Source organism: Emys orbicularis, chromosome 6 (genome assembly GCF_028017835.1).
Source record: "Emys orbicularis isolate rEmyOrb1 chromosome 6, rEmyOrb1.hap1, whole genome shotgun sequence".
Lineage (NCBI taxonomy): Eukaryota > Metazoa > Chordata > Testudines > Emydidae > Emys > Emys orbicularis.
This window is the reverse complement of record NC_088688.1, coordinates 84,738,712-84,766,393: the sequence shown is the minus strand read 5'-3', so window position 1 is coordinate 84,766,393 and position 27,682 is coordinate 84,738,712. Positions and strand designations below refer to the sequence as shown.

Genomic DNA, 27,682 nt, shown 5'->3' with positions numbered 1-27,682 from the left:
CTGGCGTGTTGAGGACAGGATAGATATGCATTCTCTCCAGAGTTATGGAGAACACAATCTGAAGTATTCTCAAAATAACTGCGAGGCTTGTAGGGTAACGTCTACACAGACTGAGGCAATGAGCCTCCTGGCCCAGAGCAATGGACTTAGGCTAGTGGGACTCATGCTAGTGCTCTAAAAATAGCGGCCTAGACAGCTCTCTGAAGTTGCAGGTTGGGCTGGAACTGAGCCTTTGAAGCCCAGGGATAGGGGTGGGCTTCAGAACCCGAGCTACAGCCTGAGACACAACTTCAAAGCACTGTCTAGGCCAGGGGTCGGCAACCTTTCAGAAGTGGTGTGCCGAGTCTTCATTTATTCACTCTGATTTAAGGTTTCGTGTGCCAGTAATACATTTTAACGTTTTTAGAAGGTCTCTTTATAAGTCTATAATATATAAGTAAACTATTGTTGTATGTAAAGTAAATAAGGTTTTTAAAATGTTTAAGAAGCTTCATTTAAAATTAAATTAAAATGCAGAGCCCCCCGGACCGGTGGCCAGGACCCAGGCAGTGTGAGTGCCAGAAAATCAGCTTGCGTGCCGCCTTTGGCACGTGTGCCATAGGTTGCCTACCCCTAGTCTAGGCAACTGTTTTTAGAGTGCTAGCATGAGCCCAAGTCTGTCGACGTTGGCTGGGAGACTCGCTGCCGCGGCCTGCGTACACATACCCTAACAAAGAACAGAAGTTTAAAACAAGAAGCATAGAAATGTTTGCAATGATAATTCAGTGAAAGCAATATCTGTCCTGAGAAGCGAGAAAGAATAGCTTTCAGAAGTCATTTGTGATTTTAAAGAATGATGGGTCTTTTTTCCCAGTAATATTACAGTTGAGGTTTAATGGGGGGGGAAAACTATTTGTTTGGGCCATATTGATAAAGTGACCCTCACATAGGGATGTGCCCAATCAGGGCAAAGTAATTAAAGGGCTTATTACCTGATTAACGTATAAATCATGCCTTTAAAATCTGCTTCTGAATTTAGGGAGCATTTATTGTCATTCACATGGGGTTGTCACTCAGGCTGGAGAATTGGGAAAAAATAGGAATGGAACTTCAGAGAAAAACATCTATGGAAGGCAGTTAGAGTCCCCAAAACCATGAAAAGCAATACTAACTGAACCTGAAAGCCAACACCACAATTTTTTCCCCATTTACCTCTAGACCCACTTAAACCTTCATTGACTCGGACCTGTTTTTATTCTTTTAGTAAAATGGGAACAAACATAATATATAAGTGTAATCACCATTAACAAAAGCAGCTGCATAGCTGGCTATCTGTACCCTCTAGTAGCTCGACCCCATAGAGAAATTATTGAGTCTGCTACTGCCTGTGAGCTAATGAGCCTGGTCCTTTAGCTCAAGAAATACAGCCTCATGATTTTACATTCAGCGGTGGCCTGGGTCAGTCCTCAAAAACAACCAATTATTACAGAAGGAAAAATTACAGGAGAGTGTCCTTCCAATACCATTTCTTAACCTCATAAAAACTTCCGATCATGCCAGCCATCAAGCTCTTGGAGGCTCATGAAAAACGTTGGTTTCCCAGATATGATGTTCAAAATCAAGAAAGAACTCTCTTATGCAGGGGCGGGCAAACTTTTTGGCCTGAGGGCCGCATCGGGTTTTGGAAATTGCATGGAGGGCCAGTTAGGGGAGGGGGTCGTGGCCTGGCCCTCCCCCCCCATCCGTCCCCCCCGGGACTCCTGCCCCATCCACCCCCCCGCTCCCTGCCTGCCCCCGAAACCCCTGCCCGACTGCCCCCCACTGCCCCATCCAACCCCTCCTCTCATTCCTGACTGCCCCCGGGACCCCTGCCCCCATTCAACCCTCCTGTTCCCCGCCCTCTGACCACCCCGACCCCTATCCACACCTCTGCCCCCCAACCACCACCCTGAACTCCCCTGCCCTCTATCCAGCCCCCCTCCCCCCCCACCGCTCCCTGCCCCCTTACCGCGCTGCCTGGAGCACCGGTGGCTGGCAGTGCTACAGCCATGCCGCCCAGCTGGAGCCAGCCACGCCATCACCACCGCGCAGCACAGAGCCGGGCTCTGCAGCTGCGCTGCCCCAGGAGCTCACAGCCCCGCTGCCCAGAGCACTGCGCCGATGGCGCGGTGAGCTGAGGCTGCCAGGAGCTCAGTGGCGGGGCAGGAGGGTCCCGCGGGCCATCGTAGTTTGCCCACCTCTGCTCTTATGGCATGATTGTATGAGTCTGTTCAGAGAAAACATTAGCTGATGCTTCCTGCCATTACAAATAATGTTAAATGTGGAACACACTTAACTCCATTGTTATCTGGACTTTCTCCAGAAATGTTCAATGAAGCTGTGAAGTAAAGATTAAATTCCATTAAGGTAAATTATATCTACCTCAAACAGGTAGATGTTTTCCCATTAATAAACAACAAACGTCACCAGTGTACATACTGTTCCTGCTTGGTTTTTAAACATCTATTTTAGTCAGCTCATGCTCGAGGGATGGGATAGAATAATACATTTATCTTTATATTCACTCTCCCTTTGTGACTGTTCCTAATGATAAAGGATTAAAACGGGGGAAATTGGCAGATCACTGTTAGACCATCGACTACGTACTATATTTTAACAAATAAATACATATAACTTTTCCAAACTTAGGCCATAATCCTGCAATTGCAAGTGCAGATCTTAGCATCCATGTGAAGTCCTACTGACGACAATAGGACTCTGCAGTTGTGCAGGAGTGCATGCTGCAGATCCTGATGCAGCATCAGTGGCAGTTAAATTACAAATAACCCGTTCAATAGGTTGCTCCTCTCTGGGGCCGGTGTTTGCCTGGAGCAGCCTGCCGTGACACACACTGAATATTGTGGAAACGTTAATCATTTTGTGGCAGGGAGTGTGTAGGTGGGTGGGTGGTGGTAGGCTTGACCAGTGAAGGAGAAGGAACTATAATTGTCCCACCTATGAACTTACTTTACTATTTTTAAACAAAATTCTCTGTTGGTAATAGCCAAAACCCTTGTGTCCTGGACCTGAATTATTCACCAGAACACCCAGAGTCATGTGGCACTTGGCCCCCTCCAGCCAATTCCCCCTCACAGGAGTATAGATTCTTTTTGTTATTAAATTCAATTTACTTTTAGTATGCCCCAAACATTGTTTACAAAGTGCTGCAAATTTCTGCATCAACAGTGAGTAGCTGCATTATAGAGATTATTAGAGGAAGCTGGAGATTTGGCAGGTGGGTGCCCAACTGTTTGGTCTTCTAGGACCCAGGAAAACAGGAGGTTTTGTTCTTTTGTAACCAGCAGGCAGTTTAGGCTTTTGGTAATGGGAAGAAATGCATCCCTTTTCCTTTTGGAGACAGCAGAGGTGACTTTAATTTGGGGGTAGGGAGATAGGAATTATTTTCTCACCTCAGCAAAATTTGACAACTAGCTCTCCCCCCTGTACCCACACTGCTGCTAAAATGTTCAGCAGTGACTTTGTTAGCAATTTTTCCATTTAAGGTATATTATAGTAAGGCTTCAGTGTTAATAGGACCTTGAGATGAGTGGGAGAAGTTCATACCTTTTAGAACTATTGCTTCAAGCTGTTTGCAGACTTGGACAGACATCATTTACATTGAATTCACATTCAACAGTTTTCTTCCCAACTTTATTTTTAAAAAATTAAGCATAGATTCTGGAGTGCAGTTATGTGGTAGTTTATGTGGCTGCATTATACACGGGTCTCCTGCTTCTTAGAAACTATAGCATTTCTTTCTCCACCCGCCAGACAGGATACTGGGCTAGATGGACCTTTTGTCTGACCCACTATGGCCGTTCTTATGTTCATCCATGCCATGTTATTCTTCTCTGTGTAGCAAAACACCACATTTTATATTGCATGTAGTACTGCAGGCAATATGGCTCCTTTATGGTTACTTCTGTCTAAGTAAAGTATCACCAATACTCTCTGCAAGAATGCAAATAGCTCTTAATAGAAAGCTTGTTAGATAACTGGTGCTGCTCAGCAGTAAAAGCAGCGTAAACCGTTTTCAGAAGGTCCTGCAAAGTTGCGGCCACTGCTTTAGTTCGGTGATTTTGTAATTTTTCAGCAGTGGAACGTGGCCATTCTGCCAGCTGAAGATTCCTAATGTTTCAGAGGAAAGCGAAACAGCTCCAGCCTCCACAAAAAACCCAATAGTTCAATACTCTCTTTTGAACCCCACAGGTGGCTAAGTTGACACCCTGAATAAAAACACATTTCGTTTTCCTATATCATTGTTTTAGCATGCAGAATTTCAAAAGTAAAAATCTATGACATTATCCAGTTCTTTTCAACTATTTGCCTCTACCTTCTGTGAATTCCATAGACTGGCATTAAGAAACAATTCCTTTTGTTTTAAATTTACTGCCAATTTTTTTTTAAATTATAATTTATATTTGAGAGAGAGAGAGAGAGAGCACATGAAAACAAGTTAGAACAGACATTTCCAAATACCAATTGAAGAGACACTACATTGGTTAAAAAACAATTTCTAAAAATAAACAAGTTTCCTACCTACATTACTAACATCAACTTAGATTATTGAAACAAATAATATTTACACATTTTCTTTTTACTATTTATGCTGTTTGCTCTTTGCATTTCCTCATCTTGGAGAACAACAGTTATTTTTACTTTTGTTTATAATAATCTTAAACTTGCTACAACATTTGTATAGCAAACACTGAAAGAAATGTTTGTTAAACAGTTTCCACTAACACATTTTTTAACTTATGGAAAAATGGCCTTCAATTTTGTAAAGGTTTATTTTATAAAACCTAAAATTTTGATCAAATTTGATTTGAAAGTTGTCCATTAAGAAACATGAAACATATGCAGAGGCACAGCAACATGAAAAAAATGCCTTATTTCTAGGGTTAACAGTCTACCAAACACTTTCAAGTCTATTCTTCAAATCAGATAGTAAAAGTGTTTAAGAACATGTTTCATTTCATTTCACACTCCAAAACCCCAAAAGTAAAATCCTTTTAACTCAAAACAGGACAAATTCTGTACCAGATACCTGTTAAAAACAAACTATGAATTTCTGAAAAAATAATAGCTTTGGCCTCAGAGTTACAGCTTTCATCTGATAGATACTGTGAAATGAAAGATAGTAAAATAAGAAGAATTTTACCAGATTAAAAAAATATGAAAAGTAATTGGTCATGTCTAGGTAATGTTCAAATCAAATAAATGCAAGCCAGTAAAATTATATAATGAAAAAAAGATCATATAAACCATGAGACTGAAAATGTTTATTCATGTGAGTAAGTTTACATAGGTAAAGCCACGGTTCAGCAAACTACTTAAGCACATGAATAATTTAATTAAAGGCAAGGGACTATTACATGCTTAATGATAAGCGCATGCTTAAGTATCTTGCTGAGCTAAGGCTGAAGTATTTACAGTACAGAATTCAGGCCTAATCCTGAAAGATACTAAACACCCTCTGCAGCCACTGATTTCAGGACAGATCCTTAGACTTCTACATCCCGTTTATAAATCAGGACATGGGGACAGATACAAAATATGCAATGAAGAAAGTGTTGGTTTACAGACGGTCTTCTGACTTACCAGTGGCTTGACAGAAGAGGTGAAAGGTTCCATGGACACTAACATGCTGTGCCTGGTCACTTAGGAAAGGTGGTAACAACATGACCATTACAAGCTCTGTGCTAGACCAAACATCAGGCATGGTATTGGTGGGTGAAGGAGGTGAATCACTTCCCACACAGGACAAAAAGGAGGTACCAGTAGGAGGGAAAGGTATAGAAGATGAGGCTGTGTGACAGAAGAGGACAGAAAAAAGAGGGCACTAAGGAAAAAAGTTTTAAGAAATACATAACACATCGAAGAAATAATGCAAAAAGAACAAATGAGTTTTAGAAGGATGACAAATGAAAATCACTAGATTCCTAGAAATGAGCTCTATTCACTCTCTACCCCCTATGCATTTAAAGCTGAAGAGAAAACCTATGTGAAATTCATTACAGTAGTCTCATTAAAGAAAAGCAAAACTTAAGGCTTTACAATATTTAAAGTGGTTTCACTATGTACATTGGATGAAAGTCAAGGATATAATACAACTTATTTTAATATTTATTCTGTTGCTTTTCATATGTACATAATTAAAAATAGAAAAATAAAACCAAACTGAATCTTATAAAATATAAACTGTTTACACTAAGATGATCTAAATTATATTATGTTTGAATGAGAGGCCAACAAAAACAACAACAAAAAAGAAGCCTGGGCATACTGCTATTTACTATGACAATTCTATTTCTAACAACATTTACAGAAAGACACTATGGAAGAAACAATTCTTAAAGAACTGTACCGCACAAAAAACTTTTACAGACAAATAGTGCCGCTGTGAACCAGGTTTAGAATGCTTGTACTTTTTCACTTGCAGGCATGATTCATGTGACAATTCAGCTAACCAATTCTTTTGAGCAACTCCAGTTTCAGTCTCCAGTTGCATACGAGATTGGTAGAAGTTAACCAGAAATAGTGAAAAATTACAAAGACTTTGTTATTAAAGAGAAGTTCAGTTACTTTTGAGTATAAAAAAACTGCAATATTGTCTTGTCTAGCTATCAACTGCAGCAAGGTTACCCCATCTAATTATTACATCAAATTCTTCTAATAAATTCTGTATTGGTTCCACAGTGCAAAAACCTCTCTGAGTGCCATGGCTAAGTGACAGCTGCTTCCTGTGCCATTTCACTTAAAAAAATAATAATAATAATAATCCAGTTTTATATAGCAACAGAATGCGATGGTGTCCATCTTGTTGGGTTTTTTCTAAATCTTACCTATGCTCCTGCAATCCCAAAAAAACAACATCATCTACTCAATTGACTGTTGTACCTAAATTTCTAGAAAGCAAAAAGATAGCACTTAAAGCAAAGATTATCCCTGAGAATATTACACAAATCAAACCAGCTCTTTCCCAATGTACATTTAATTCTAAAAGGTACACAAACAGCAATTTTTTAAAATTAATTCTTAAACCAATCAAAGCTACCCAACTTGCCAACAGACTCAAAATGTTATACTAAGAATAAGAATCACTAGAAGCAAAGAAATGTCCCAATCCGGACAAAATGCTATAATTTACCAATCTGATAAACTAAACTTCATTTCCAATTTGGAATTAAAATGAAATTAGTTCTTTTTAAATGGCAGCTAAAATATGTGCAGACTGGAAGTATTTTATTTAGCTGATTGCATTAGAGAGTCATTTTTATTCTATGGAAGAAAAGGGATTAAATAAATCAGTAACTGCATTTGCAATGGTTAAAAGTACTCTGAAAAATCCCGGAACAAACATGGTGATCTGCAACTGGCCATTTTTTAAAAACCGTGAAATACGATTATCCGATACACCAGAACATTGTTTTCTATTCTAGCAAGATTTGAAATTGGCGCGCTGAATCTTTTAAGCGCACATAACCCTCTATGGCTAAGTTGTCACATCCAAAGTATCCGTGCTCAAATAATTAACTGTAAGAACCACAGTTATTTTCATGATTAATGTGGAGGAATTTCTCCTTCAGTCACCCTCTGCATCTGAGTCAGCATATTTTAGTTCACACTTAACATCAAAAGGTTTGTCCTTGACTTCTTTGTGAGCCTGCGAGGAGACATCATCATGTTGAACCTGGCCATTTCCACAATCTGGTTCAGTCTCATATCCAGTGTCATGAGCTGGCTTTGGCTGCTCTCCAGTTTGATTCTGGATACTGCCTTGCTCCACTAGAGTTTCTTTTGCACTTTGCTCACAATCAGAAAAATCTGATTTGGGTTTTTTCTTACCAAGTAACATAGCAGAGCGGAATTTTAAACACTGGCCTGGTAAATAGCCTTTGTAACAGTTGTAGGACAACAGACTTAGGAAGAGAACAAAAAAGAACAGAAAGAGAAATATTAAAAGGAAATTATCATTTGACTTTAAGAACATTGTCTTTTCAGGGACTCCATCAGGAACAGAATTGAAGATTTCAGGGTTGGAGGATGCGCTTGCTAGGATGGGGCCGATTGGCTTTGTTATTATCCTTCCTGTTGTTATTGGTATAATCTGGGTGGTCGAAGTTTGAGCAGTAGACCCTTCTGTTGGCACAGTTGACATTTTTGGTACATCGGTATTACCTTCTGTCTGTGCTGCTGGTTGGATTGGGCCCACTGTACTAGGCTGGATTTTTTTCAGTTCCAAAACATGTTTAGCCACCACTTGAGAAAATTTCTTATTCTTCACTTTTTCTTCTGACAAACACTGATAAATGCCACTATCTCCTTCTGATAAATTGAAGATGAGCAGTGCTTTCTCCAGAAGACGATACTTGGGGCTCTCAACTTTCAATACATCATCTTTGAATTTCCAAACTACCTGGGCCAGGTTGGATTTTTGAGAACATTTGAGTTCTGCTGTGCTCCCATGCTTGAATGTATGCTGCAGAGAATTCTCTCTTACTTTATCTGGAACATCAAAATAAATTTGCAAAGTATCAGCAATGATTTTTGATTGCATTAATCCCTATAGTTTCATGATTCTGTAGTCATAAAGGAAATATAAAGTTTACTCCATGAAGTCTACCTCTATTCCTCAGTTTGAAACAGGATTACATCACCACCAACTAGGTACTTTTTAGTTCGCGCCAGCAGGGTCTACACAGGACAGTTAGAGCGCAACACTTCAGAGTGCTCTCCAGGTCACACCCCCATAGTCCAGACTGTGGTGACGGGTAGACAAGCCCCTAGGCCATGAAGACATTCAAAATCTGAACAAACCACCAAACAACAGCTATGCCTGAGATACTGAAGATACTGAGGGATATAAAACCTCAGGCTTTAGGATTTACACTAACTTCTTAACAATTAAGAATTAGGATTAGGCCTTTACGGGGTAGATTATCCCACATCTGCCTATTAAGGAGTGTCTTGCACCTTCCTTTGAAGGACATGATGCTAGCCACTTTTAGAGACTGTCAGGATATTGGCCTAGATGGACCACAGGTCTAATCCCATATGGTAATTGTTATGTATAAGTAGTACATTTTTGAGTACATAAATATTGTAAGCATCTAAAAGAAATCTATACATATGATATTGATATTACTCAGAAATACCACTTTTCAGTTGTAACACTAACCCCCCCACACACCAAAACAAAACAAAAAACAATTAAAAAAACAACTAACATAAACACAAAACATACAGCATGATAAAACTAATTAATTAGCAAGCGGCATTCTTATAGTGGTCCATACAGTGCTTAATTTAATAATACACATGTTAACGTAAACCCTGTGAAAGCCTCATCTACTATAATGTAAGTCTCCTGGAATCCTATTTCTCCCCAAGGATTCCTTGATGTGGTGACAGCAGCAACACACATTAGAAAAAAAGAAAAGCTGTGATTATCTGAGCTTTCGATACACTGGAGCACCATTTCAGCTACTCTAGCTGTCTGCTCAGTGGTATTCAGAACCTCTCTCCCAATCAGAAATCAATTTATCTGAAGATCATTTCCTTTGCTCTAACCATAATAATCAGGTATTTCTTAACTGCCATTAGAATTCCCAAGTGACCTAATAAGTATCAAGAATGCAATTAAGGACTCTAATGTAATTCCTTATGGCAAACATCATTCTCATTCATAAGCAGCAGCTGCAGTGGCCCAGGTTCATTTTATTGTTTATTACACTGAATGTAACACTATGCAATGTATGTCTATCAATACAGACATTCTAAGATAATACATATACTGTACAGATGCTCAAATACAATATATAAAACTTAAGTTTAAACACATGAAATGGGAATGCACACTGAGAAATAAAAATACAAAACACTTGAATAAACATGACAATTTAAATGCACTGCATATTTATTTTTTAAATCACTTTTATAAAAAACAAAACTTACCAGGGCAGGAAGAAGCATCACCACCTATGTTCTGAATCCAATCCCTATACAAATGAATCAAGCATTAAAAGTTGTAATCATATATTCCTCACCACCACCCCATGATTAAAAGGAGCAGGATAATGATGATGCTTAAATTTTGCAGACAATCACAATATCTTGGTAGTCAGCTAATAGGAAAGTCAGTGTTTAAAGATATATTAATGGTCCATGTACACAGTGTAAGTAAATTGTTACAGCGTGCTTCTTGTTCATTAATGTCAACTGGACTTTTTAAAATAAAAACAATTATAAATGATAAATAAGGTAACAAATGTATAAATATTACATAATTTTGTCAGGGAATATTTACATGACAAATGTAGAATTTCTTATTGCTAATCACAGGAGAGACAACAGGTGCTATTACCTTTCAATTTCATCTTCTTTAAGAATATTAATACAGGAGGTTTCATGTGACTTCCAAGCACAGTAGGGATCTCTAGCTAGAACACAGTCAACACAAGTGCTGTACTTGTCACAGAATGCAACGGGAGACTGAACCACACCAGAATTGGAACCTGCATAGAGATACCTTTTGCCCTGTGGATGTAACAGAGAGAGACCGTCCACAATCACCCTTTGGAAATCATGTAACAAACATATTACATTCATTAATTAACCACATTCTTAGGACTTGCAGGCAGAGAACAAGAGGACAGCCAAGAAAATGATGGATAGACCATCTACGGGAGGACAGAGTGGATCTGGGGCAAGCATTGGACCAGCAAGCCTGGAAAATACTGATCCAGTGACCAAGCCCAGTTAGCTGAGAAAAGGGGGGGGAGGGGCAGAAGAAGAAAATTAGGACTTGATAGGGCATATTCTAAAATACAGATATATAATAGTAGAGGACTGGTGGGAGATGAGGGAAGGAGTACTTTGTTTTGAATAGTATTTTAAAAAGGCAAGGAAGTTGTCTCAGCGTAAGGGTGTAGATTAGATGATCCCTCAAGGTCCCTGGTAGCCCTACATTTCTATAATTCTATGATCTTGACAGTGTTCAATGACTGGAAAAATGAGGGGAAATTGTGAGAGTTATGAGCGCTTGTAATAGGAGTAAATATTCAACTTTAACCCTAAGAGTTATCCATAGATTTAGAGCTGGGCAAACAACAGATTTTTGGATTCACTGGCAATTCCAAAATAAAAAAATTTGTTTCAAGTCAAACACCACATTTTCTTTTGACAAAATTGAAATGTTTTATTTAAATTTCAACCATTTTAAAATGTTTTTGATTTTTTAAGAAAATTTTAAAACACTTTGAACCAAAAAAAATATCAAGAAGTTTTGTTTCAAAAAGGTCAAAACAAAATGTTTACATTTTTTCAGAATATTTGAAGGTTTTTTTTTTTTTTACCAAAACAATTTGGTAAAACAGACATGCATTAGCAGTATTGTTGAATCTGCATTTCTGAAAAAAGTTTCAGATGAAAAATTTCACTCAGGGCTGTGCATGCAAAGCCCATGCTGCTGAGGACTCCAAAAAATGGGAATGGAGGGTTGGTTGTGGGATCCACACTGATGATAACATTGCAAAGACTCACAGTTACTACAGGGTAAGGTAACTGTTGTCTCTTCTGAGTGTGTCACAGTGTGAATCCCACTGCAGGTGACTGGCAAGCAGTATCCTTCCTGGATGGTGGGAGTGAGGAGTTTCAGTTGCATTAGACAAATAACTGAAGTACCACTTTCCTGAACTTGGCATCAGACATGGTTGCTGTGTCACAGACATAATGTTTAACAAAGATCAGTGGGTTGCTCCACGTTGCTGCCCTGCAGTTCTCAGATACAAACACATTCCTAAAGCAGGTCAAAGATGCTACATATGGACTGGCGGAGCATGCCTTGATATTCGGAGGGAGAGACTCAGCAGGTATCTGACAGCAGGTAGAAATGCACTGTGATCCACTTAGAGAATGTCTGTGATGAGATGGCTTGGCCTTTTGATGGGCTGGATATGGCCACAAGGAGGCAGGGAGACCAGCCTAAAAGGCTGGTTAGGCTCTGTTAGGGTAATATAACAAGGCTCTTGAAATGTCCAACATATGTAGCTTCTTCTCTCCTGGGGCTGAATGAGGTTTCAGGAAAGACTGGCAGGTTAATTGACTACTTTAGGTGAAATTATGAGACCACATAGGGATGAAGTTAGGATGTGGTCTCAGAACTGTCCCTATGAAAAGAGGCATTCCTTCCTGTTCTGAAGAATGCCACAGTGCAGATCCTGATGGACAACACATCTGTAATGCACTACATAAATAAGCACACAGGCGCTTGTTCATCCCCTCTCTGCCAGCAGGCCAGCAGACTGTAGACTCGGTGTCATCACCATGAGGTAACCCCACTGGCTCTGCACCTTTCAGGAGTCAGTAACAGTCTGGCAGACTTCTTAAGCAGACGTATACTGACATGGGCACGAGTGGTCACTGCAGAATTCCATCACAGAACTGATATTTTACCATTGGAGGACTTCTACAATAGATCTGTTCATCACAGAGAATACCACTAAATGTTTTAATTTCTGCTCTAGAGGGGGCATGAGACTGACCACCTTATCAGACACCTTCCTGCTACAGTGGTCTCCAGGCCTCCTGTATGCCTTTCCCCCAATTCTCCTGATCTTGAGGGTAATATCTAAGGCTACTCCAGACAGGCTACGTTGATTGTGATAGCTCCCTACCAGCCTGACGGCTTGGATGTTGGCTGGCTGAGTACTACCCACAGGGACCATTCTCGACAGGTTTGAGAAATTCTTATGCTGCCCAGGAAGCCATCTGCTAGGAAGACTTACTCCTCCAAATGGAAATGGTTCTCCATATGGGCAGTCCAACATAATATAGACCTAATAGAGACCCCCACATCAAAGATCCTCAAGTACGTGCAGCATCCTCAAGTAAATGCTAGATTGGCATTTAGTTCTCTCAAAGTCCACCTTCCTGCCATATCGGCATGTCACCATTCTGATTCAGTCATATTTGGTCTCACATCTGATGGTATCAAGGTTCCTCAGAGGCCTCCTGATACTTACCCACCTGTCTCCTACGTGGAATCTCAACATCATCCTCCTGAAATCCGTGAAGCCTCTGTTTGATAGATCACCTTACCCTCAAGATTGCCTTTTTTTGGTGGTTATCCACTCAGCTTGAAAGGTTAGCAAGCTCCAAGCCCTTATAACTAGACCTCCTTACAATGGTCCTAGGCTCTAGGACGTTCATACGTACATTCAAATAGTTCTGAGACCATGTCCCCTGCATCTGCAGATGGTTCTGGTGGGTTCCCCAATCTATCCCCAAGGTGCCTGTGATGAGTGTCATAATCGAGAAGGGGGCAAAGAGGGGCACCCCCTTTTGTATATTTCCTGGGCCCAGCTACCAAGTGAGTAGGGCGAGGCTGTGATTCTCTTGATCATATGGTACTTAGACAGAGAGTACACTAATCTCAGCCATAGCTATAAGGGTCGCAGGTGAAGTCTGGCAATTGGCATCACTTACATACATGCCAATATGTGACCTTGTAGCCCCAGACATATCCAACATCACTGCTGGATTTGATTTTACATTATTTGCCATTGACTGGAGAGACTGCAACCTGTTCATTCTTTGGGAGATAGGGCGATTCTGGCCGGCCTGGAAATTGTCAATATGTTGAATATATACAGTTTTTCTTATATGACAGATGTCTCCTCTCTAGCAGCTCTACAATTCTCATAAATACTTGAAACAACTTTAAACCATCCAGCACTGACACCAGTACAGAGGACACTACCTTGTTGGGTGATAAAGAGAGATTTTTTGGTGGTTGAGTGAGGCCAGAGCAGCAACAACCTCCTGCGTCCAGTTCTAGGTAGCTCTCTCTCTCCAGGTCTGGCCAGGGATACTGCTGGGAAGAGCATCCTCTTCTTAGAAAGTGTAGTGGAGATTGGCTCCTAGAAGCACGAGGAGGGACACCAGTAAGCCCACTAGGACTATGGCAGCATGTTGTAAGGCTACTGCTAGCTTGTCTGATATTGGCCAATGCAAGGCCATTCCCGATTGGCCTGGTTGAGCCCAGCTGACTGGCCTTTTGGTGATGTTGCCCTTGGATCTCAGAAGAGAGGATTCTCTGCTTAAAGAAGGCAAGAAGACATGCCCCGGTGACAGGGAGAATAAGTAAATCTTTTCTAGAGACAATGCTAAGGTACATGGCACTCTCATTACAGGGTCTGCACTGGTACCGAAGATGGTCCTGCTTTCTTGCAGGGTCATGTCAGTTAGCTTTATTTCAGTTGTAGGGGTCGGTATGGAAGGTTGTGTCACTGGTACTGGGATTGGTGTCAGAGAAGTTTTTTTCTGTGTCGCAGGCTATTCCTAATCACCAGCCTTCAGCGCTGTGGGGGATTTTGTTGGGTCTCTCTCCCAGGGATTTAAGAGGTCCGTCTTTGTGCAAAGACAATAAGCTCCACCTGGATTTTCTGGCTCTGTGTTTGGAGAGACCCCCTTGGAGCTGGGCTTCAGTACCGGTGGTGTTGGTGCCAGTGCACTCTGCTTTGGTGCTGGTGATGTTGATGCCAATGCGGGTGCCAGTCTTTCCTTGATGTTGTCTTTTCTGAGCTGGTCTTAGGCACCACACGTCTACTAGATGAGGTGCTGGTAGACGCTGCCTTTCTCTTCGGCTCTGAAGACACAGTCATTGATTGTTCTAGTAGACAAAACTTCAGCTGCATGTCCCATGATTTACACGCCTTCACAGAGAATGAGAGGCATGCTAAGTATCTATGTAGCACATGGGACTCTCCTAGCTAGAAGAAGCATCTGCTGTGCTCGTCTTTTAATGGGATTAGTCTGTTGTGGGAAGGGCAGGCTCACATGCTGATAGTCCACCATATTGCGGTACCCTGTGCAGGAGAGGGGTGTTTATGGGGGTATGACCATACAAATTCAGTCCAGATAAGTCTAGGTCATTCACAGCAGTTCTAAAGAGTTTGGGCAAGAAGAGTTCTGAAGAAGTTTGGAAAATTTAGCTAGAGTGGGTTAGACAGTTGTCAGGTTTCATCTCACTGCTCCAGGCAATATCGGGGAACTGGGAGAAGGTTGCACTCACCCTGTCCCTTATGCTTTTGCATAGGAGCATGAGTAGACAGTGCCCATGCATGACCCTGACAGACACTGCTGTTCAAGAGACTCCAATCTCATGGGCATGAAGCGCATGCACGTCAAGCGTTGGATCCACGCTGACACTCAAAGAACCAAAAAGAAATTGGTGAGAACATTGTGGGGGGAAATGGAACAGGAGACATGAATATAAAGAAAGACAAAGGAAACATTTAATGTATATTCCCTCTGTGTGCGTAATGGTTACCGTTAAAAAACGTCAAGCATTGCTAACAGTTACTGCACATCAATGTTTGAGTTATTATTTTATTTCCCTTTACTTACTGATGGAAATAAATACAGTATCTGTTGGTTAATACCGGCAGACTGGCAACTGGTGTGTGTGTGTGTGTCCATTTTCCATTGTGTCCGGTAAAATTAAACACAGAACAACCCACTTTTGAATATTACAATAAAGTTATTTTATATTAATTTACAAGTTTTATTTTAATAAAATAGTTTAATACAATATTGTAGCATATATTGAATTAGAACATAAGAACAGCCATATTGGGTCAGACCAAAGGACCATGTGCCCAGTATCCTGTCTTCTGACAGTGGCCACTGCCAGATGCTTCAGGGGAAATGAACAGAACAGGACAATTTCGAGTCATCCATCCTCTGCTGTCCAGTCCCAGCTTCTGGCAGTTGGAGGTTCAGGGACACCTGGAGCATGAGGCTGCATTCCTGATCATCTTGGCTATTAGCCACTGATAGACCTATCCTTCATGAACTTATCTAATTTATTTTTTCAACCTAGTTATTTTTTGGCCTTCACAACATGCCACGGCAACAAGTTCCACAGGTTGACAATGCATTGTGTGAAGAAGTACTTCATTTTGTTTTAAACCTGCCGCCTATTAATTTCATCAGGTAACCTCTAGTTCTTGTGTTATGTGAAAGGGTAAATAACATTTCCTCCATACCATTCATGATTTTATAGACCTCTATCAATTCCCCCCCTTAGTCATTTCTTTTCTAAGCTGAAAAGTCCCAGTCTTTTTAATCTCTCCTCATATGAAAGCTGTTTCATACCCCTAATCATTTTTGTTGCCCTTCTCTGCACCTTTTCCAATTATTTTTTGAGATGGGGTAACCAGAACTGCACACAGTATTCAAGGTGTGGGCGTATCATGGATTTATATAGTGGCATTGTCATATATTCTGTTTTATTATCTATCCCTTTCCTAACATTTTCTAACATTGTTAGCTTTTTTGACTGCCACTGCACATTGAGTGGCTGTTTTCAGAGAACTATTTTAACAGCATTATTTAAATAATTAGCACCCCAACAAAAAGTCATAAAGGCAAAAGGGAAAAGGAAAGGAATTTAAATAAGTGATTAAAAAGATTTTTTTAAATGGTAGTTTCTCAATTATATGCCCCATATCATTAAACTAGCTCTTATCTCTCAAATAATTTGAGTGAAGAAAAGAATAATTTTCATTACATTTCTTTTGAGAGTGGAAACCTTATATTGCTTTTCAAATTCTACTTGTATAATATTTTCCTGTGATGCATCACAAATACATGGAGGATACTGGACAATTACCTAGGAATCTATGGACTTGGAATGCTTTATCACACTGCAGACCTATCCACTCAGGGCCGGCTCCAGGCACCAGCAGAGCAAGCACGTGCCTGTGGCGGCACATGCTAAGGGGCGGCATTCCGTCCATTCTTGGGGCGGCAGAGTCCGAGCAGCTTTTTTTTTTTTTTTTTTGCGCTTCGGCAGTTCGGGTGGCGGCAGTCCGAGCGTTTTTTGTTTGTTTGTTTGTTTTTTTGCTTGGGGCAGCAAAAATGGTAGAGCCGGCCCTGTATCCACTAAAACAAAAAGTGGGCTCTCTGCATTTACAAAGTTTCTCTTAATCTTCATGAAAAACAGGAAAGCTTTCCAGCGACAGGTGCTGGAAAAACACAGCGTGTAGGGCTCTATGAAAAAGAGGCAATACTGCTGACATGCAAAATGTATTTAAATATCAGACTCAGCACAACAAGGCATAGATTGCCTTTCAGATACAGTGGTAGCCTCCCCAGTCGCAAGCTTCAGGGTACTTACTGATCACCACAAACTGCTAAAGGTTAGGATAATGATCTTACATTTATAAAGAGCCTTTAATTTCCAATGAGCCCAAAATGTTTACAAATGCAAGCAATTCCATTGACATTTATGGGACTACTACTTCGGGTAAAGATTACATGCATAAGTAAGGATTTGCAGGGTCATGTCCCTAATTAGTGTACAAACAGAAAACCACCCATCAATTGCTTGACAGTACAGAGCAAACTACACTAGAGTTTAGGACATGCAGTGAAGAATCTCTTTTCCAGTTGGAACAGCAGGGGAATTTCAGTAGGCAGAATGCAATGATCCATGATGGAATGTGACCAGGACACTGGAATATGACACACCTATTCTTATGAAAAGTCCACTACAGAAAAATCTGGTAGAATTTAAACTAATAGAAATTAATCATAATAATCTATAAAATTTGCAGATGACATCCCTGCTATAGAACTCCATTTGTTGGTTTAAAAATTCCACAGAAAGGAAACCATTGCCTTAAATTCTACAGAATTTTTCCATAAGGGGTAATAACTTCTGCTTTACATCTAATCAGAAAACTGGTACCTCCAGAAGCAGCAGAGTAGTTCCTAATATCATGCTGGGGAACTGGTTCTAGTACAGACTCAGGGAGAAGAATGCCACCTACTGAAACACCAGTATCTTTTTCTTCACCGCCTATGCATTCACCCTTAGAAGCTTCCCATTCATGTACCAAACAACCCAGCCTGACTGTCCTTATCTGGTGATGTCAGACAGTATCACAGCACAAGATGTTATGGCCACAGGTCATATCCTATATTCTGAGTATTATTTCAGTGATAGTCAGATTTTCCAACAAGCCTTTTTCTCTTTCTTCACACTACTGGGGTTACCCTTTTTTTTTGTGGGATCTTCCACAAAATGTCCTCACACAGTCCTGTTTTTGATGCTTACCTTTTTTGATGAAAGCAACAGTGTCTGAACTGGCTCAAAATTTGGGAAAAGTTGTATTTCTTCAATAATATGCATTCCATTTTCATAGCTAATAGCTTTGTGCAGGGCTCCTTTATCTGAAATAGCCAAGCAATACACATTAGTAAGGACCTCAAAGAAGAACTGTGTGTAAAATATGTATGTTTGCTATAGCTTGCATCAATGATCTTCACTAGAAGACTTCATGAACGATAATACTTTGTCTTCCATCAGACAATCTTGAAGTGCACTGTAAACATTAACAAATTAGGCCCCATGACAGCCAAGTAACGTTGGTATTTCAGCCTCCATTTTACCAAGAGGAAAATGATGCACAAAGAGGTTAATGGCCAGGGTATACTCCAACTTAAGTAAGTAGCAGAACTTCTGTTGATTTTAACAGTAGAAGGATGAAATAGAACATTGGGAAATGTCCTTTTTTCCTGCCTGTGGAAATTCTTGACTTTTTGTCAAAAAGCCAAAACCTGAAAAATTGTGGGGGGTTTTTAATGAAAAAAAATCAAAAGTTTTTAGACAAGCAAACACTTCTCACAAAAAATTTTGTTTAGTCAAAAACTCAATCTTCCATAAAAAAATAAAAGTTTAAAATAGAAAATTTTCAACCAGACATAGGATTAAAGCCTAAATGGCTTGCTCAAGGTCACACTTAGTAACCCAGTCCATGTCTAAAATATTAGGAGCTGGACCTAGAACCCAGACCTTTTCATATCCAAGTCACATGCTTTAATTTTAGATTAAGTTTCTTCTAGCATATTCCTATGATTCAACCATTAGACTAGACTAAAAGAACTATGCCTAAGAAAATTTTCTCTTTAGCAGTTAACCATCATATCCAGTCTATAAAATCTATGGTACAATCTTGTTGGAAGCATTTAATTGAGAACATATTACATTTAAATAGCAATATTATTGCTATAAATTTGATTTTTTTTTTACTCTGATGCAGCCCTTAAAATGTTCCATTAATTATGTTTTCTCACTTAATTCTTGGAACATCAGTGTATTTTTAGTCTGAAACAAAATACTGCAAAACTTGTTAGTACCTAGCACAAAGTACAATTTGAGCAACTGAGCCAAACACAACTGCTGGACTTGGTAACTGAGTTTGTTCAGGACCATGTTATTGTGAATGTGAGAAAGGAAAAATGTCCATCTAGCACAATTGTAGAAGGAAGTGCAGAAAATCTGGATGGGAAATAAAGGGAGAGACTTGATAACACTGACTGAACTGAGTCCATGCCAAAATGTGTTCAGGCCAATTTGGCAACTAAGTGATGATGTGTTGTGCTAACAGCACAAAGGTTTTTCTCATTTTAAAATCCTATTTTGTCCCAGAAAGCCTTCTGTCTTGTCAAGTATGATCCACCTGTCCCAGTTTTTAAATCTTTGTAGTATCTGTTTGTGTATTTTTAAATTTCCATTCTTTACTGATTTTTAACCTTAAATCACTAATCTTTATTGCACATGTGAACTAGGCCACTCTCCGTGTGTGGTATATTCATTTCCTAACTGGATCTGCTTCACTAAAAGAAATTGCCTATTTTATTTTGAACTAGAGAAGGCAAGTTATTTGAAGACTATTCATGAAAGTTTGGTTAGGTCAGGCAGATAGGAAGAAGGGAAGGACCCCTCTGAAATGGACATAGACACAGATCAAACAGGGGAAGTTAAGCATTAAAGGAGACACATTTTTATCATGTCAATATGCATATAATGCCAAGAAAAACATAATTTTGTATTCTCCTGAATTTCAAATGTGGGGACACCTTGATTAAAGGAACTAAGATGTACTTAAACACAACAGTAAGAAATAAAAATATTTTGTAATTGTGAAACCTTTGCATCAAAGGTCAGAAGAGCTTTTTGTTGGTTTAAATTAAATATAGCATGAAAATATCCCAGGTGTCATTATCAGGCACAACAGATTCTAAGTTGTAGAGACCTACTAGTACAGCTGTATCTATGTGGTGTGGCATTTTAAAGTCACCCTTTTTCAGCATTACAAAAGAGTTCTGCAGGGAAATTAACTGTAGAGAGGAGGAAGAAGAGTCTCAGACAAGTCAAACATAAAACTATACAAAAAAGTGAACTCACTCCGTAGCTTTCTGGGAAACATTCAGATTTCTGTAAATTATGCAACTACCCTTTCAGTTTCATAGATTTGCCAATGATCTTTTTTAAAACAAGGAATGCCCATTTTTGTGACATATACTGAACTGTCAAAGCATGGCTGGGTTTTTTTTGTTGTTGTTTGAAGTGAGTCTCTCACTCTTTAAACTCACACTCTTAATTAAAAAAACAAAAAACAAACCAAAAAAAAAAAAAGATGGTCAACGTGAAGGAATGGCTAATCCTGGTCTTTTCTTTAGTTATTTTGATGTTAGATTTAAATATTTATTGGTCCCTGGCCAATCCTATCCTTTTTACAGGCATACGCCCTTCCTCACTTCTTCCCTACATGTGTGTCTTACATATGCAGATGGTACAGCACTTGGTTCCTAAAGACAAAACTGTCTGTTGTTTCACACAGCAGTTACTGGAGATGCCTGGGTAGAGGAGGACGAGGAATACATGTGAACTTCCCCTACCCCTGAAGTATTTGTCTCCCTGCAGAGGTTGATCCCCTTCCTACAGAGCTACCTGCTCCCCTCCTTTCCATCTGCCACCAGGAAAACTTAGGGCCTGTTTGCTTCCCTGAGCCTCTTTCAATTCAATCCCTTCTCACACTGCTTGTGGGGGCAGGGGCATACAGGTGCACTGTAGGCTGCTGCTGCTATCTGAAACAGCAGCTATTACCTTTAGGCAAACAACACTGCCACCGGGTACTGTTGTTGTCCTTTCCCCTCCTGCTGCTGATACAGGGAACTCTTCAGCAAGAAATGAAGCTTCAGAAAAGAAGGTGGTCAGTTTGGAGGACCCTAACACATCTACAGTTAAATTGTTTGTGGGATGTATTTTTTAAATGGACCAAGATTGGCCATTTACCCATCATGGCCCTTACTTTTTAAAAAAAGTGGACACTAGTTAGTATGAAAGTATTGTAAGTGTTCATTCTGTTTGCTGACAATATACTTCACCCTACTGTACTAACTTGAAATAGTGTAATGCAAACTCACCTGTACTAATAAACATAACATCATACACACTGCCATTGAGCGCTGTGACTCTGTCTACCACGATCTGTGTATACCTCACATCTCGTTTTATTAATCTGGGTCTGTCCCCTATCGGGGTCACCGAGTCATCCATTAGAGGGTGATCTTTAACAAACTGTAGTGTTTTGTCCGGTAAATTTAGGGAACTCATGTAGTTCGCTGCTCTTGCCTCCTTGTTTATACACTGTCAAAAGAAAAATTGCATCATTTGTTTTTACCATATTGTACACTGTTGACAGCAGCAACACCCGCTTTTTTCCAATCGCATTTTTAAAGTTATAAAACACTGTAGGAACATAGGTTCTGTTCTTTGTTATTTCTCTGTGCAGTACCGAGTACAATTGGGCCCGAATCCTCACCTTGAGTTCCCAGGCACAAAATAATAATAAATAATAAATAATAATACTTGTTGTTTCAAATGGATAGCTGTTTTTTAAAAGATCCTATTGACTTAGTATGACTGGGCCATCTGTAAAATGGGTCATGTATTTAGCGTACACCTTTCAAAAAGAATGTTTAAGATATCTTTGAAAGAAGCCTGATGGCTAAAACTGTGGAAGTGCACCTTTAAATAATAAAACTCAAACATAACTGAACACATAGGCGTCAACTTTCTCCAGCACTGGTGGGTGCCCGCGCCCCCGCCTCTTTCCCCGCCCCGACTCCACCCCATCCCCATCCCTGGCCCCGCCCCCATTCCAACCCCATCCCCAAAGTCCCCACCCTAACTCTGCCCCCTCCCTGCCCCTATTGGATCCCTTCTCCAAATTCCCACCCCAACCCCGCCTCTTCCCCCAGCGCACCGCGTTCCCCCTCCTCCCCCCTCCCTCCCTGCCCCACGAATCAGCTGTTTCGCAGCACAAGCGCTGGGAGGGAGGGGGGAGAAGCAGGACGCAGCGGCGTGCTCGCGGAGGAGGTGGAGGCAGAGGTGAGCTGGAGCAGGGGGGATGGGGCCACGGGGAGCTGCCGGTGGGTGCTGAGCACCCACCAATTTTTTTCCGTGGGTGCTCCAGCCCCGGAGCACCCACAGAGTCGGTGCCTATGACTGAACATAGCTCTCAGCACTTTTTTCAGGTGCACACTCATATTTTACAGCTTCCTGACTTGCACAAATACCAGTCTCAATTTGTAGAAGGATAAGTGAACAAATATAGTAGGCTTTGGAAACCAATCAAAATATATATTTAAACACACACACACACACACGTTGCACATTTCTAAGCTACAGTCAGTTTACCATGTCCCTAAAATTAACTAATATGAAAGCAGAAAACATATAAAAGCAGAAAAAGAACCGTAAGGACTCAATCCTATAAACACTAATTACTATGAGTAGTGCTTCCTAGTGAGCAGTCCCACTAAAGTCAGTGAGATGACTCAGAAGAAAGGATGCGCTACTTGTGTTCCGATTGATCTAGAATACCTTTTACACTACCATAATGTGCTGTGCCATCTATTTAATTATAAGACAATTCATTACCAAAAACTGAAAAAATGAATATGAAAACTGTGATATAAACCAAATCTCTGAGCTATAAATAGAAACCACTTCATTGCTAGCTACAAAACTTCAAGATCAATCAATTGGCAATATGGCAGTGATTAAAAGAAAAAAAAAAAAAGTTTTCTAAGGAAATGGTATCCGTATCAGGCCACATATATTAGCTAATGTCCTTCTCTAATATTTTCCCTGAATTTTTATAGGTTCGTTCTTAGGTGCAAGAGAAAAAGAACTGCTGTCATCTGAGTTTATCCAAACTTACAGCTCCAGGTCGAGGTTTAGGAATCTCTCCATTGTATCGGACCCACTTTGTATGAGACTGTTCTACTGTGGCACTCTGCATATACTTTCCTTTGGAGAAAACGTCTTCCACAGTAGACAAGTTGTATGCACACACTGCTGACAGCCCCATATTATTCCTAAAATTAAACAGTGGAAAATGTTACCATTTTACTGTGTGGTGGTAACCAGAGATTAAATTACATTTCTGGAAAAAGATTAAATTATACTCACAGTTGTGGGGTAAAAACTCCATAAATCACTGGTTCCTTCAAACTTGGAGACTTCAGAATAAAAACGTCATTGATAATGTTGAAAATTAAATTCTTATCAGGTGTGGTACAGATCAATCTGGCCTTGAGAAAGGAGGTCCATTTTTTCTGCAAAGTCCTTAATCCTCCTTGGTCCCTCTTTCAGAGGGATTGAGGGAAAGAGAAGGAAAATGTAAGGTATATGTTCTTTCTTAAATAAAGGTTCAACACATACAACACTTACTGGTTCTGGTATGTAGTATCTAAAACAGTGGCTCTCAAACTTTTTTACTGGTGACTCCTTTCACATAGCAAGTCTCTGCATGCGACCCTCCCTTATAAATTAAAAACACTTTTTTATATATAACACCATTATAAATGCTGGAGGCAAAGCAGGATTTGGGGTGGAGGTTGACGGCTCGCAAACCCCCATGAGCCTTGCAACCTCCTGAGGGGTCCCGACCCCCAGTTTGAGAACCCCTGATCTAAAATTTAAACTGAATAGTCATGAATAAAAGCAGAAAAGCAATTAAAAGATACAACAACAAACAAATTAAACAATGCTGAAGAGTTTTTTGGATACAATAGAAACAATGTAGAATGCTTTCTCTCAGCACACAAAGATAGTGTTGTAGGGCCAAATTCTACTCTCAATTAAGTTGTGCAGATCTATAGTAACTTTGCTGAAGTCAATGGAGTTACTTAGATATATGCTAATGAGTATAGATTTTCTGGAGGGAAGAAGAGACTTATGACAGCTTCAAAGAACTGTATTCCAATAATAGGTAGTAAATTGAGCTGAGCACAGAGCTTTAAAAAAAACTCTACATGGGACAACAATTTAAAGTAAATAAAGCTGCATTATAACTGCACTTACAAAAGAAAGAATAATATGTCTATTCTGTGATCATCTCAAAATGTTAGTAACTTAACATCTAGTCTGGCAAACACATAAGCATGTATTTAATTTTACTCATGTGAATAGTTCCATAGGAGTCAATGAGGATTAGGGCCCAATCCTGAAATTAGGATAAGTACCATGAGTAAGGATTTGCAGGCTCAAGGCCTTAAAAATAAGAGAGATCATTCAACTACTGAGAAAGTATGCCCAGAAATATAATGAAATTAGTAGTGTAGTGCCTATAAAAAGTTTCACAATATTCTGGATCTCAAACCTCAGCTGTGCTACTAATCTTTAAAAGCAGGTATCTCAGTCCCAAATCCTTGACAGAATTTCCTGCCCTTTATTTAAGGCTGCTATGCAGAATATTGTATAAAATATGCTAATGCCAAAAAGCAAGCAAGTATTTTTTCCCTCTTTTTAAGATCGTGTATGTGTATCGATGTGTAACCTACAAGTGGTTCCAAATACACCTCTACCCCGATATAACACGAATTCGGATATAACACGGTAAAGCAGTGCTCTGGGGAGGCAGGGCTGCGCACTCCGGCGGATCAAAGCAAGTTCGATATAACGCGGTTTCACCTATAACGCGGTAAGATTTTTTGGCTCCCGAGGACAGCGCTATATCGGGGTAGAGGTGTAGTTAACAGTTAAAAAGCTATTCCAAATTTTATGGTTCTCGCACTTTAAAGCATTGACTAACTGTCAGCAGGCAAAGATCATACTAACAAGACCAATGTAAATTTGCCTCAAGCTGCTGGAATAAAGAAGCCTCAAGGGAAACATTTGTTATTGGTGTTTAAATTAAATTAAATCAATGTAACAAAAGTTAAAACAATAAAATGTTTTGACCTTATAGAAACAAAATGTTTAGATAATTTCTCATTGCAATTTTGATTAAATCAATACATTCCAGCAAAACATTTTGTATTTGTATAATCAACATCTTCTGTTCCATCAGAAAATTTTCACACCAGCTCTAATGAGCAGAGAATCAACTCAGCCTGCCATATCCAGGTTTAAAACATTAAATGTGACAGAATCAGGTTGCTGGTGGTTGTTTTCTTCCAGGCTATGACACCTTTCCATGGAAGTACCACCTGTCACACCACAATGAAGAAACTAACCACTTCTATGTAAAAAAGCCTTTTTTGGCTTGTCTGTAACCATTTAAAAATAACTCATATAAGTCCAAGACAATCATCCTATGGGCTCAGTTCTGCTTCTACTGAAGTCAGTGTAGCCTTTAATGCAAAAAAAAAAAATTGCTTCTGTGTTGTATAAAAGGGAAGGAAAGGGTAATCATCATCATTACTTTTTCAGTTGGGACACATGCTGAAATCTTACTCACTTCAGTTGTAGAGAGCTTAAAAAGTATTTGTTCTCACAGGCACCAACAAAGCTGTCTGAGTAACTATATTTAGATACAGAAGACTGATATGAATATTTGATTTGCTAAGAATAGATCTGACTACTTTTAATATATGTGTAAAACACAATATGAAATATCTTTCATATCTTGCTGATGTTGTCTGGATATTGGTTAAAGCAAGTTATTAGATTGTGTCCCACCTTGCACACTCTACTTATTCTTGGAATCATCAGCTTTCCAACAAATTCATATTCCACAGACATCTCGGTGAAAAAGAAGTACACTTTGTCATCGTCTTCTTCAGTGCTGTTTTGATCTGCTCTTATCACATCAGCAAAAACAAAACTGGGCTCTACGGATACAAATAAAGAGAAGCATTCTACGTTAACTGCTACTTTTTCATTATTTAGTCATTTTCCACTAGAGTTCTCTAGGGCCATCCTTTCTCCCAAACCCCATGTTGTGGGCAACTGCACTCCGTTTAGGAGGCCTGGAAGTGGCTCCTCAATGAGCCCATCAATATAATTCCTACTTAGATAGGGCTGCTGGAGAAATATTTGCATTGAGACTCAAACTGATTGGAATGGAGTTATAGGTTTGCGATCCGAAGATTTCACATGCCCACACTCAACAGTTCGACAGGCATGATCTGAGGTTGCTTGCTTATCTGATCATCTGTCTAGTCACCCTCCCTGGCCAGCCTCCACCTCCTGTGCCAACAAGCCCTGGGGCCAGCTGGAAGAAATGCAAGGTAAGAAGGGGAAAGTGGTGTACTAAGGTTCATGCTCCTTTGAGGTTTGAGTTAACTAAATATGAACCTCAAAGCAAAGCTGCAGGGGTTGGTCAGCTTCCATTTCCTGAAAATCCTTTTATGAGTTGAACCCTATCTGTACAGCCCAATTGAAAATCCAACACACTCGCAAATCCAGCTGGCTTGGAGTACAGGTTCTTAAACTGAACTTGAAAACATGCTGACAGGAGGGTTCCTTATCACCTAATAGTCTGGCTAGTCATGACTAAGCAAGATGAAAGGTGAATGGAGACAGGATAGACTGTACTGCTTCTGGATCATGTCAAAAACTGAATGTCCTTCAGATGATTTCAGAGTCAATGCCACTGAGACTCTTGAAGTCTCAAACTAAGTGTTTCTCTCTCACACACTCAAACAATTAAAAAAGTAAACAAAACACCTTTTTTTTTCCTAAAAGCAAAATATAGCAAGAAACATCACCTCAGAGCCATCACAAAATTGCCTTTTTCCTTGGAATATATCCATGGACTTCAAGGTAACTATGCCCAGAGATCTGAACTTTCAGAAGGGAAAAAAATATCCATTTTGGCTTTTTTTTATGTATTAGGAAGAGGTTTTAGTGATAGTAAATAGGGAAATGTGGTAGACTTAAAAACTCAAAGTTTTCAAAGGAAAAAACCTTCAGTAAAAGAAATTGGTTTAGTTGCTTTCACATGTACTTACCATTAAGCCAAGGTATTGCATATTCTGTTCTCAATGGGCTCTGATGAGAGTTTCTAGAAATAATAGGCTCACTTCCCAAGAAGTTATAGGAAGTTCCTGAATAAAGCTCTCCATCTTTAATATAGAAAATAAAACACAATAAATACTTCAAGCCATACTACTTATAATTAAGTAACAAAAATGTATAGAAATATTTCAAGACAAGTTTTCAAGAGAATATATGGTAATTTAAATCTCTCTTGAAGGAAGATGGCAAGAATTTCCTCTATATTAAATTTGACATTTTTACTGCATATGTTTCCCCTCTGATCTTCTTTAAAGCTGATGTTTTTATATCTATTTTGTTAGTGTTCTAATACAACTTTGATGGCAGAAAATTACCGGGATTGCTCCTGTAGTAATTGTGAACACATCTGCTTACAGCTGATTTATACTGTATACATAAAAATATAAATGAACCTAAAATATGCCATTGAATTTTTGGAATTTAATAATTTCTTAGAAATTATTCAGAAAAAGTATAGGGTATTCCTCCCAAAGTGAATCAAACTGAATTAATAAG

At 39.6% G+C, this 27,682-nt stretch overlaps 1 protein-coding gene across 1 annotated transcript in view; it reads right to left on the bottom strand.

Moving 5' to 3' along the window:
* Window positions 1–7,603: 7,603 nt before the first annotated feature.
* The window catches only part of SEMA4D (semaphorin 4D), a 35,026-nt gene continuing 14,947 nt past the window's right edge, over window positions 7,604–27,682 (bottom strand). The window contains exons 6-14 of the mRNA XM_065406581.1: window positions 27,121–27,234; window positions 25,847–25,998; window positions 23,354–23,529; window positions 23,103–23,259; window positions 21,301–21,523; window positions 18,146–18,261; window positions 10,385–10,557; window positions 9,976–10,019; window positions 7,604–8,526 (exon numbers count right to left, since the gene is read on the bottom strand). Of these exons, the coding sequence (XP_065262653.1) occupies window positions 7,604–8,526; window positions 9,976–10,019; window positions 10,385–10,557; window positions 18,146–18,261; window positions 21,301–21,523; window positions 23,103–23,259; window positions 23,354–23,529; window positions 25,847–25,998; window positions 27,121–27,234 (2,078 nt within the window). The remainder of the gene's footprint in view (window positions 8,527–9,975; window positions 10,020–10,384; window positions 10,558–18,145; window positions 18,262–21,300; window positions 21,524–23,102; window positions 23,260–23,353; window positions 23,530–25,846; window positions 25,999–27,120; window positions 27,235–27,682) is intronic.